The sequence below is a fragment of the Strix aluco genome, chromosome 6, assembly GCF_031877795.1.
Source record: "Strix aluco isolate bStrAlu1 chromosome 6, bStrAlu1.hap1, whole genome shotgun sequence".
NCBI lineage: Eukaryota > Metazoa > Chordata > Aves > Strigiformes > Strigidae > Strix > Strix aluco.
The window spans coordinates 14,800,741-14,813,890 of record NC_133936.1 but is presented as its reverse complement, the minus strand read 5'-3'; the positions used below and the strand labels follow the sequence as shown (position 1 = coordinate 14,813,890).

Below are 13,150 nucleotides of genomic sequence, written 5' to 3'. Positions count from 1 at the left end.
AAAAATTTGGTTTTTTTCCTAAAACAGAAATTATGAAATATTATAAAGGATCTTTGATTTGACACAAGACATCTGGTCTTATTTGAAAAGTCATCAAGTTCCAAGATGTAATATTGGTTTTGACAAGTTGCTTAGAAGAATACAATCCTGATGTGCTTATCTAATTTCTTCATGATATTTTGCTGAACTGAGTAGCGACTAAGTTATTAGCAATTCAGTGAATAGTTTAGGAGAAGTACGGAGCAGATGATGTACCTTTTGTGGCTATAACAGAAAAGATTATAGTGTTAAGCATTATCCAAAGATCCGAGCAGAACTTTCTTATCGCTTTGCATAAGAAGAAAAAGGAAGAGAAGGCTTTATGTTATGCCTAAAATTAATTGGTCTTTGTTACAGTTAGACTGTAATGGGCAAGAAGACCTACACTTCTACCAAATGCTTTCTAAAGTTACACTGTACTGAAGCTAGCCCAATTGCTTGAGCATGTCTGAAAATAGAATTTAGGGGGTTTTTCTTGAGATAGTTCAATTTTAAGCAAGAAATCGTTTTCCTAAGTTTGTTGCATTTAGTGGTTTGGTTTGGTTTTGTTTTCCAGTGGGAGAACAGAGGTCCAGTCTGTGCAATATGGTAAAGAAAGAGCAAACAAAGACAGGGTATTTGCAAGGTAAGCAATTTACATTTGTACAAGATCAGAAAGTCTTCTCTTTGTATCTTTTTAGATGCTATGGGGTCATTGTTTTCTTTCTCAAAAACGTAAAATAAAGAGCAACTGTTGGTGACTGTTGCTGGTGGCTTGACTTAATCATATTAAAGAGTTTAATTTTGGTATGGGAGAGTCTTTCTTTGGGTTGACCAGAAATGGGGGAGTATCTTACGGTGGAAAAATTTATAAGAGTATTCTTTAATATTTCCCTCTTTATATATTTTCAAAATTCCGAACAGCCTTCAGTCTGCATGGTTTGTTGTTACATGTACTAGCCCTCTTTGTGCTGTCTTATTGCAAAGAATGGTCTAACTGTTCCATTAAAATATTGAGTCAGTGAGTATGTTTTATCCCTGATAACAACCTACAACTGTACACACATATTTCCCTTAGAATAAGGTACTGAGAGTGTCTGTTTTGGTGAGAACAGCTTTATCACTATAGTCCCAATGAGTATTTTGCTATGAAGAATGTGACTGGGAGTGAGCTGCTTCTGAAGATATTCTGTCACAGAGCAGTTGGCTAATCATAGAATCTATTACTTAATTGTGTTTCAGAATCCTGAGGGCTTTAGTGATTACAAGAAAACAGTCAAGACATAGAGTTAGTTCTTCATTTAGAAATTATGATACAGTATTTAAAAGTAAAACTGCTGCTGCATGCATTTGGCAGTCTGCTCTGATCGTTAACAGAAAGAATCCTTATGGGGAGGGAGCATGCTCTGTGCTTTTTTTATGCCTATACTTTTACTGAGATGAGGAATGTCTTTTAGCATAGTTACCCCTGAAGGAACTCTGGAGTTCAAATTTATGCTCGCAGACTTTTAGTAACAAGCCCAGCAACCTTTCTCAAGTGCCTGTAAACACTGTTTTTCACAGCATTGGTGAATTCTGCCTTGATTTCCTGCCCCTGCCCCTTCTATCCCCCTGTGTAATATAATATAATTTGAGTTTTTAGCTGGGCACACCATAAATACCCAGCTCCATATTAGAAGGATTTGGGGGCAGAAGTGCTGGGACATGTTTGTTCGACAGGTAGACTTTATAAGACCCATTTGTTCTGTGTGCTGTAGAATTATTTTTTTACTTTATTTAATTTACTTTGAGAGTCTGGTTAGATTTTTACTTGGGGCAACTTTTTTAGACTCAGAAGACTTAACATTGTGACAACTGAGTTTTATTTATTTAAATGACAGTTATGAATCAGTTAAAAACTATTTTTCTTGCTGCACTCTGAACTTGGCAATTCCCCACAAGTAGATTGGAGGAGAGCTGATACTTGGTTTTGAGGAGTATATTTATCCTTTCAGAAACTCTTATTCAGTAGATGGCACTCTTCCCTTTGCGTTAAAACTGTACAAGTGTTGCTGGATCACTTGTATTTTGTAATATATATTCTGGATAAAATTGAAAGCCATGACTAGAACAGCTCTGACGCTTTCTCAATTCTTTTGTCTTTTTTTAATTAATAATGTACTTGTCTGTTCTGTCTTCAGTAATTTTGTCTTCCACTGTTGCTTTTAGATTAAGGAAGGCAGCATTCATCCTCACCTTTTGAGTTGTTTAGTAATGTTGATGATTGATAAATGTCTGAGGCATATATGCATGTGTCAGTGAACTGAAATTAATGGCATATTGTAACAAATACACCTCAAAAGGCTTTTAATAGATTGTCTGTTTCTTCCTCCGCCCTCACCATCAGAGTGTGCAATTAATGCATTTTCAATTTTAAAGACTTTTAATATTTTATATTTCAAGTTTTGTCACCCTTGAAGACACTTCTAGAACACCATGTGGTTCGGGAAGCTTAATCTAAGAACATCATCTTTAATTCTTTGTCTTCTAAACATTTACATTTCAAGTTGAAATACTGAGTAGCTGCTAGCCCTTTTGGATTCATACAGAGGATAAATTTTGCTTTTTAAGGTTTTCCGTGTGTAAAGTGTTTTTTGTTCCTGGAACCTGCCTTTCTCTTTCTCAGTGTGTCTTTTTCAGACAAAGTTACCGTGTTGTTAAACAGCCTTTTAAGGTGTCCAGCAGTAGTCTTGTTTTGATTGCTTTTGAAAGTTCTGCTAGGTATTGGTTGCATTTTGCTATGAAACCAGGAGCATGCTAGCATTACAGTCTGGTCTGTCTTGAGAATTAAGTCAACACATTAAAAAAATTTGAATAATTACTGTTGCTTTTATTATTACCACATCAGGTAATAATACTCAAGATCAGTTAAAAAAGTTTTCAGGGTTTTTTTTTCTAGAGCTATCCAAATTTACACTCTGTTCTCTTATCAATATCTAACTAGAAACTGGCTTATTTGAACTAATACTGTCAAAGCAAACTTTTGAATTATTTCATTGTAAGAAAATAACACCGATAGTTATATTGAGATGTCATTTGAGAGATCTATTTGTTCTAAGTTGGGAGATGGTGGTTGCCACAAGTAATGATCATCTAGCCTTTGCACACTGAGTGGAACATAGATACAGAGCACAAGACATGGAAATAATATTTCTTAACAGCCATTTGAATAAAAACAGCAGTTATAACCTACAATTAGCAGACTTAGCTGTTTGTCCTCGGGATTTTACTTTAAAATTAGCTGAAGTAGTATTAATGGATTATTTTTTTTCCAAGTCATAAAAACATTTAAAATTAATTTTAAAAAATGGAATTTATTACTGCAAAGGAGGTAGTCTGTAATCAATTTGACACATTTTGTAGATGCTGTTGTCTTAATCTTGATGCAGCATTTAGAAGACTGTTGCTGCAGTTATTTAGATTTTTACTTTGTTTTTTCATCTTCATTACAGCTCTTCTCTTGGCCTTATTGTTGCACGATATTCACAACCCAAGAAAACCCATAAGATTTCCCAGGAGCATAATAAAAAGTGAAAGTAGATAATAAAAGTGAAAAAAGTTCGATCAAATTATGAATTGAGAGATTTCTTAAAGAGCACTGCTCTCTCTTAGAGGCCTTGCAAAATATTGTGTTTCTGTTCAGTTCTGATGGTGTGTACTGGAGCTGAGAGAAAGTAGTTTATTCACATTGTAAGATAGTGAGTGGGTATCTCAGTCAGCCGTTAGTATTTACAGACTCCCTATCATTAAGTTGCAATCTCTGTTTCCAAAAATCCAATCTTGCTTCAACCATGCATTTGTTCAGGTTAATTAAATAATTCCTCAGTTGCTTTAAATTGCGTGTGTCATTTGTGGTGTATCTGCAGATTTGTATATAGTTTCAGTCCCTTGGTCTGAAGCAGTAGTTGCCAGTTTTGCTCAGAAATACATTCCCTGTATTCCTTGTCAAAATACAAAGCAAGGCTGTGGCTCCAGGTTATATTTCTTTTTGGGACAGAAATGATTTCAAAGATTCCCACCTGTATTAGCAAACAATACCTCCTTTCTTCCCTAGCTCCTGTGAGAATTTAGCACTTCAGCTGTATGGGATGCAAAACAAATTCTGTCTTCGAAAGCTTTTGTGTACTGTAGCTGAGCTAATATAATTTGTCATGCTTTTTTTTAGTTGCATTATGTAATTTCATGCCTGCTACTTGTTTTTTTGTATTTGACATAGCATCACAGCTCATAAGACTGTTCTTGATTTTGGAGGCAGGTAAAGTTTTTGGACTCTGTCCCTACATAGATAGGATGACTTCTAACTTTTTTAGGAATGTCTTCACAGATAAACCCAAAATTAAAGCTAAAAATAGTTCACTCTGTTAACTAGCAGTGCCCTGTACTGGGGTGCAATAGAAGCATCCAGACTGAGCAGACAAACGTGGAATTTAGAATTTCAAAGTCTATCAAAACATTTCAAAAGTTTTTTACAGCTTACTTTCCCCCTCCCATCTCCTCAGCAGCATTCTGGCATGAGAAAATTATTTGAATTTTGTAAGCAATTAGTGATACAGGAGAAATTTGCAGGAATATTTCACAACATATCTTAAGTATTATTTTTTTATTAACTTATTGTTAGATTTAGAAGTGTTGGCAGGAGAACTAGTATCAAAAAGCCACAGCAGTGAGAAGTTTGGTGCTGCAGTGTGGTAATTTTTTCTTTGAAATTTCTGCAAAGACAGGAAATGGAGGCAACAAACATGAGTGGGTGGGACTCTGAGGTTAGATCTGCTAATAAAATAATTGAAACAAACCTTTGCTGATAAATGCTGCAGCTGTTTATCATGGTAGTAAGGTATTAAGATCAGACCCTATCTACAGTAAAAGGTGAGTTTTCTTAACACTGGATAATTTTTTTTGATAGTAAAGAAGGTGGTGCTTTTCTCATTTTAAAGTTTTGTTCATTTGTTACATAGATTGAGGAAGTGTTCAAAAATGTAGTTACAAACTATGACTTAAGATATAATGCAGTGGGGTTTCTTTGAAACAGTCAAAAATGTAGTTTTTGGAAGAATTTTTTTTTCCCCTGCCTATATACTTTTGTTTCTTTGTAGTTTATTTTGTTTTATACAGGCAAGGATAGTGCACTTTCACTGTTGTTGCACGTCTTTTTAAAAAAAATCCACCAACTTTCCTATATTCCACTTGTTGCTTTTTCACTGAAGGTAAATAAGGTTCAGTAGCTGCCTTTATATGTCTGTTAGAAAATACTGTATCTGCAGTCCTGTATTTACCTAATTTAGCATTGATCATATTATGTTCCTCTGCATTTTTCCCTCAGCCCATTCTTTGGTTAGTAGAATCCACCTCTTGGCACAGCTGGCTCTTGCTGCTAATCTGCTGGCTGCAAGCATGCTGCCAGCAAAGTCTAGCTAATGATAGCTTTGATTAATAAAAGAATAATGAACAGATAACATTAGACGTGCATTTCAGTTCTGCCAGTTTCTTATTATTTTACCTGTTCAGAACTGCTCAAATTTGCTGTTTGTGAAGTAAAACATCTAAGGGATTTGAGTTGCTCACATTTGCAACAAATTACAGAAATTGAAATGTTGGCTTGATTGACATGATATCAAGCTAATTACTTTTTAAATCAAATCAATACTGCTTAAATACAGTGAAGCATGCTAATAAACCTGATGTGTTTTTTTTCTCAGGAACTAAATAATTGATATTTTCCCTGTTCTCAAATATCAACATACTATTAGATATTTTCCCAGGTGGAATAAGACCTGAAACAGTAGTATTTAGAATAGCCCATCTCACTTAACTGTCTGAAATTTGTCCACTGTTATTCAATAAGTCTTTAGAGCAGCACATGTTCAGAACTGCTTGGGGATGTAAAAAGAAAAACAAACCCTCCACACGCAGATCACCACTCCTCTATTCTCAAACAAACACTGTTGACATCAGCAGGACTTATGTATTTCTGCATGTGAAGATAGATTATCTGATATGACAGTTGGTTATTGTTGTAGATTTTTTTTGTAAAATTGAGGACAGTCTGCTTAAGGTCGTGGCCTGCATTGAGAAGCAAAAATGTATTTTTAACTAAGGTTCTCATTTTCAGAAGGATGTAATTTGTGTGAAGGTAGTTCCTTAATTTCTCAAAGTTCCTCCTTGCTGGACTTGCATTTCCAGTAAATCAGTAAGGTGATAGTGATGAAGATAAATAACAGTTATCATGTGTCCCAAGGACAGCAAAGGCAGAAGTTATTTTGTGATATGGGCGTATGGAGCTGGGGAAAGAAACGAAGGAGTTACGCTGATACAATAATATGGTGTCACCTCATTGTGCAAGGCCAGAAAGTAGAGAAGAGTATAGTGATAGAATATAAATGTAAATGGGAATGAAATGAGCACGGCACAAAAGACTGATGAAATTGAGGTGTCACTGGAACAAGAGAGGGTTGGGTAATGATAGAGGAGAAATTTCAGCTATATAGTACCGTCAAAATAGTAGAAGTGAAAACCCAGCAACGCAAAATACACAGGACATTTAAGGATTGCTTAAAAGACTTTTTGTTGTGGACTAAAGAATTTTCAGTTGAAAACAACAAACAGCAAAAGTCCGGGTATGTTTAGTTGCAGGATGACAACCATCCAATGTGATGCTAAGAAAAAAGCAACCACGATTCTTGGATGATTCATTTGATCATTTCCAGTGTAAAAGGGAGGTATAGTATTTCATGAGAGATTGCAAGTATGGTCTAATTTGTGCTTAAGAAATAGGTGAAAGAAACAGCAGAAGGGGACTGTAGGTATCCTGGGATGACTGGAGAATGAGAAGAAAAAGTTTCCTCAATATCGAGAAAGGGCAACAAGTAGAAAATACAACACCTTTTGTATAAAACCACTGGTGATAATGATCTTTAACCTGAAGGACATTTCTGTCACAAAACCAAATGAAGTTTGGTTACCCACAAAGAAGTTTAAATAGGATGATTGCATCTGCCTTACAGGTGACAGAACATGTTCTGGAAGAAAGCATGTCTCCTTGATGGAAATCCCTGATGAGTAAACAAAACTCTGTAGCTCTGTTGCTGTGTTGGTGATTACCCCATTTTCCGTTCTTCAGAATCTTTGAGAGGTTTTTTGGGCTGATGCTTCCACTGCTTTATTTTTCCTGAGATGGCTGAATAGTTGTGTTACTTAGAAAGTTTTTTTCTTGGGTTTTTTCTCCACCATTTTTAAGTTCAGACCTCTCAATGACTATTGTGTTTGAGTCAGATTCTCTTTGAGGCATTAGAAATGCCTAGTGAAGTTTAGTGGGTTCCTCTTCCATCTTGCCTGTCTCCCTCCAAGCCAACAGTATTTTATGACTGTATTTCATTGATGTTCTTGTACAAAGTACAGAAAATGAAGTACAATATATTGAGAAAATACAGAACTGCCCATGTAAATATAGTTTTGCGTTACTACATTTCCGTTCTTCCATATAATTTAGCTTCTTATAATAGAACATCAGTTTCACTGTGGTGAATTTTATGTAAGTTTTTTCTTACCTCATATAATTTTTGATTAGTCATTTTACATTTTTCTTCTAGATCCCCCAGTAAACCCTTGGCACGGAAATTAATGAGTGGGATGGACTGGGAAGTAGTGAGTAGGAACTCACTGTCCGATGATAGGTTGGAAACACAGAGCTTACCATCACGGTCTCCACCTGGAACCCCAAATCAGTAAGTAGCGTCGAATCTTCTCTCCCTAGAAGTGACTGTCTACCTCTAATGTGAGTGACCTACTTGTGTAATAAAAGGATTAATGCATTACAGACACAAATAACTTGACAAGTTATGTGATGGTCTTCTGGAACATTTCGCTCCAGACAAGAGAAACTATTTGGGGGTGAATTTTAGGTGCTTCTCACTCAAACTGTAAAAAGTGTAAGATGTAGCACTCTACCCTAAATTTGAGAGCTTGAGTTTTCTCAAACACAGTTAAAACTAAATGATGCATTTGGCTAAGAAAAAAAAGCTGATAATAAAATCTGTGTAGCATATTCAAAATAATTGATTCTGGTTAATACCCCTTCTTAAAACATTGGGGAAAATTACTTAATCAGAAATCCTTGTAGGTTTATTCCTCTCAATTCTTCTGCATTTTCTTTCAAATCTCCCTCTTTTTGCATGCAACAGAGCTTTCTGTTTTATGTTTATAGCTAGTGAAAAACTATTCCTGATTTCTTTCAGAAAATAACCAATTTTCTCAGTGTGCTGAAACTGGCTTAAGAATCAGTTTTACCCAATTTTGTATTGCATAAACCAGAAGGTTTTAAGATTCTTTGGCATTGCAACACGTTATTCAAAAGACTGTATTTGTATATATCTGTAGCATTTAAAAATTGTAAAAATTGTGTAACAATGATGCTTATAGCATAAAATAACTTAATCATGTGTGTTTCAAAGCATTTTAAGAAAGATGCCTGTGTCACTATGCTAGTTTTCAAATGGGAAAATTTTGGGTCACAGAAATAAGAGTCTCAGTGCAAAGCCTATGGTTCTTCTAGGAGATGTGGGGGATAAAATGTTCATCTGTCCTGGTTTAAGGTTAAGTTCTGCATGAGCAGAGACAGGATTTTTTTTTTTTTCATGGGGATTCATTTTTCCTCTCATTGACTGGACTGTCATTCCAGTAGCCTGTTCATTGGACCATAATGCTTTCAGACTTATTTAGTTTAAAAAAAATAAAGTAGCCATTTAGTGTTTATGAAAATAATTTTTGAACACTTCTGAAAAAAAATATCAAATATAACATGTTAATCTGACAACAGAATTGCTTCAGTGTTTTTTGAAACCTCAAATTATTTAATAAGAATATGTATATGAACATATGCTTGCACTGAGAGGAAATAATTATTTTAGCATTCCTTTGTAGTGATATAAAAAAGTAGATTAATAATAATATTATTTTCACATTGCACTCCTATGCTTTCCTTCTTAGTCGCAACTCTGCCTTCACTCAAGAAGGAGCCCGGTTACGACCTTCATCAGTTGGACATTTAGTGGACCATGTAGTTCACACTTCCCCGAGTGAAGTATTTGTAAATCACAGATCTCCATCTTCCACCCAAGCTAATAGCATCATACTGGAATCATCACCGTAAGTTCTGCTGGTCGTTACTATATGGTAGCATGCAGGGCTTCTGAAGATAAGTCAGAAGTCTTCACTGTTAAGAATTTAGTGTTTAAATATTTGGGTCAGGGAGAGCCAGAAAATCTAATAAAAAGATAGTTGGTTTTTAGGGAGTATTCTTATAGGTCTTACTGAGAATTAAATGATACAGAGGTAAAGACCTGTATCTGACATGTTCCTGGTGCAGGATTACAATACCTTCTGCACCTACCCACTCAAAATGTGCATTTGTTGTAATGTGACCATTAGTGTCTGGATGTGGAAGTAAAAGTTATTTTTTTGATAGAACTGAAGTATGCTGTTTCATGATAAAAGTTTTTTAATTCCTGTGAGTTTGGAAATTTTGCTTTTTGTCGAGGCACAGAAGTAGGAGTGAGCTTTACAAATTACTTAGCCAAAATACCTTTTTAGCACACTAGTATTCTGAGGTTTGTAGTATATTTTGTATGTTGTTATAGAGTATATCTTTACTTTTTTAAGATAGTGCTATCAGACTTCTTTTCTGTTATGCTGAATATTCCTGATACTGTAAGTTTACTGTGCTATGGTGGGCAAAATAAAATATTATTGTGTATCAAGTCCAGAAGGATGACAGACAAAAAAGCCCACTGAGTTATTCAAAGATTTGAAGTACTCAGTAACTTGTGGCCAGAGTACAAATTAATTGGGGAAAAAAGATGCACAATATGCACCTTATTAACACTGCCACTGTACCTTCTTATATGTAGCTCTACATGTAATGCTAAACTTGCCCTCATAATTTTGCATAATCTCTGTTAGCAAGGAAATGGTTTCAGTGAGAACTATAAAACAGCACATAGATAATTACATGTTTATGAACAAATTGTGTGTCTCGGGGAAAAATTACTCTGGGAAGATATTTGAACACAATTTTAAAACCTTGCTTGGACTGTACCTTCAGTTTTAACAACTGTGTGTAACTTTCAGGAGGGAAATAGAATACAAAATTTTCAAAAGTTTTGTAAAATAACACAACACTTTTTATGATAGGATACAATAGATATGATTTGACCATTAGCTAGTTATTTAGCTTTCAGAGTTATAAAACAGTAATTTGGCCTTTTAATATAAAATCCCCTTGTTTTGGTGAGCTTTTTTGACCTACTCACATGTCAAGGGAGTCTCAAAACTGGAACACTTATGAATCTTTTCTTATGCTAGAGTTTTGCTGTACAAAGGCCACAGACGGTCAGGTTCCTTCTGTTCCAAGACTTCCAGCTGAAGTCAGTTACAAGAAACACTGAATGGTAGAGTGATACAGTGAAGTAAACACAGATCTTAAATATTGTCTTTTATTCATATGCCCTTATGATAAGTTACGTTGTAAAAGATGTTCCTGGGTGTCCTTGGGATTTGTTTATTTAATACCTGATTTCTTGTGTAAGTCACCATAGAAATGAGTCTTAAAGAGAGGAAGTGGTTTTGTAAATTAGTTATGCAACTATGACTGTTCTTTTTTATGATTTTTCACTTTTTATGCCCAAGCAGAAAAACTATTGCTCTTCCATCACTAAGTTTTGCTTTTTGTTTTTTCCCTTGTTGGAAGTCTACAAGTGGAATTTAATCTCCCAGTATAGTTATCTAGCATAAGATATTTTTAAACAATGAGGAAGTTGACTCTCAAAAATACCTGAACCCCATTAGGGTCTTCTGAAACTTTCAGGTGATTATATTGATTCAAGATTTTGAGATTTATGGAAGAAAGTAGTAGTCATGAGGTTCATATTAGCTGTATAATTTAAAATTATAGAATCATAGAATGGTTTGGGTTGGAAGGGACCTTCAAGATCATCTAGTTCCAACCCCCCTGCCATGGGCAGGGACACCTTCCATTAGACCAGGTTGCTCAAAGCCCCGTCCAACCTGGACTTGAACACTGCCAGGGAGGGGGCAGCTACAGCTTCTCTGGGCAACCTGTTCCGGTGAAGAATGTCTTCCTTATATCTAATCTAAAACAACCCTCTCTCAGTTTAAAACTGTTACCCCTCATCCTAACCCTGCACTCCCTGATAAAGAGTCCCCTCCACATCTTTCCTGTAGCTCCCTTTAAGTACTGGAAGGCCACTATAAGGTCTCCGTGGAGCCTTCTCTTCTCCAGGCTGAACAACCCCAACTCTCTCAGACAGTCCTCACAGGAGAGGTGCTCCAGCCACCTGATCATCTTCATGCCCTCTGGAACCACTCAAGCAGGTCCATGTCCTTATGTTGGGGGCCCCAGAGCTGGACACAGCACTGCAGGTGGGGTCTCATGAGAGCAGAGTAGAGGGGCAGAATCCACTCCCTCGACCTGCTGGTCACAATCCACTTGATGCAGCCCAGGTCACGGTTGGCTTTCTGGGCTGCAAGTGCACATTGCTGGCTCATAGTCAGTTTTCCATCCACTAACACCCCCAAGTCCTTCTCCACAGGGCTGCTCTCAATCCCCTCATCACCCAGCCTGTATTTGTGCTTGGGTTTGCCCCAACCCATGTGCAGGACCTTGCACTTGGCCTTGTTGAACTTCATGAGGTTTGCATGGTCCCACCTCTCCAGCCTGTCCAGGTCCCTCTGGATGGCAGCCCTTCCCTCCAGCATGTCAACCACACCACTCAGCTTGGTGTCATCAGCAAACTCACTGAGGGTGCCCTCAATCCCACTGTCCATGTCACCAACAAAGGTGTTAAACAGCACCAGTCCCAACACCGACCCCTGCAGAACACCACTTGTCACTGGTCTTCACTTGGACATTGAGCTGTTGACCACAATTCCTTGAGTGCGACCATCCAGCCGATTCCTTATCCACTGAGTGGTCCATCTGTCAAATCTATGTCTCTCCAATTTAGAGACATGGATGTCATGTGGGACAGTGTCAGATGCTTTGCACAAGTCCAGGTAGATGATGTCAGTGGCTCTTGCCTTATCCACCAGCACTGTAACCCCATTGTACAAGACCACCAGATTTGTCAGGCATGATTTGCCCTTGTTGAATCTGTATGTGATAATGTTCTACAGTCCAAAAAATGGTTTCTTAAAAAATTTGACCTTTCTGAGTGAAAAGATTTGAGTAGTCCATCTGCTAATTTGCTGGGAATTTTTATTTATTGATTAAATTTACATATGTAAGAAAGTCAGAGGGGCTAACCTGACAGGCAGTAGGTTTAGTGATCTCTCTGAGCTTGGAGTCAACATAGCAAAAGAAATTAGTGTTTCAGTGCAGTTTAGAAGGATATTATAGCTTAGCCAATACAACCTTTAATTCCACATTTTTTTCTTCATCTGCATGTGCTATTCAAAACTAAATTGAGAGATTTCTGCTTGTAGTTCCCTGAGGTAATTATAACCTTAAATTCCAAAAGCATATAATGTGTTCAGTTTAATAAATGTATAGGGGTGCATATGAAACTTTTGCTTAATAAATTAAAAGGTCAGACTGGATATCTGAAACAAAAATACCTAAAGCTTGTCAGTGCCAGGGTTTGTGTGTTATTTTATTATTATGTAAATTACTGAATGCAGTAACAGAGAGCTGCTTTGCCTGCAAAATAGGCTGCTTTCACTGCCATTGTCTAAGCATTCATAAGGAAATTCAAAGCTGACTGGGCAAATATAAAGCAATGAAGTTTTTGCCCAAGGCTTGATTGTTAGTTCTCACAATTCATTATGCTAATATATTATAGTACTTGCATTGCTGCTTCTAAAATGCTCATTTAAGTAACTTTTCAAATCTTTTCTTAAGTTTGTATGTTCGGTAGGAATTTATTTGTGTTTGTTGACATGTATGTACAGACACGTAGTCAAACACAAGATCCCATCTATTTCTTTTATTGGAATGACTTCTTTTGTGTCTCTGATCACGTTTTCTGTTCCTTTTTTATTCAGTTTAGAACTCTCAGGAATAATTGTTTGAAGGAAAATACAT

General features: G+C 36.4%; 1 protein-coding gene across 3 annotated transcripts in view; it reads left to right on the top strand.

The window, feature by feature from the left end:
- Nucleotides 1-13,150, top strand: part of PTPN4 (protein tyrosine phosphatase non-receptor type 4) — a 121,043-nt gene that overhangs the window by 79,596 nt on the left and 28,297 nt on the right. For all 3 annotated transcript variants that reach the window (XR_012623771.1, XM_074828789.1, XM_074828788.1), the window contains 3 exons: nucleotides 596-664; nucleotides 7,644-7,778; nucleotides 9,040-9,198. Coding sequence is in view for 2 of the 3 variants with exons in the window: in XM_074828789.1 (XP_074684890.1) it covers nucleotides 596-664; nucleotides 7,644-7,778; nucleotides 9,040-9,198 (363 nt within the window). In the remaining variant the exon portion in view is untranslated. The remainder of the gene's footprint in view (nucleotides 1-595; nucleotides 665-7,643; nucleotides 7,779-9,039; nucleotides 9,199-13,150) is intronic.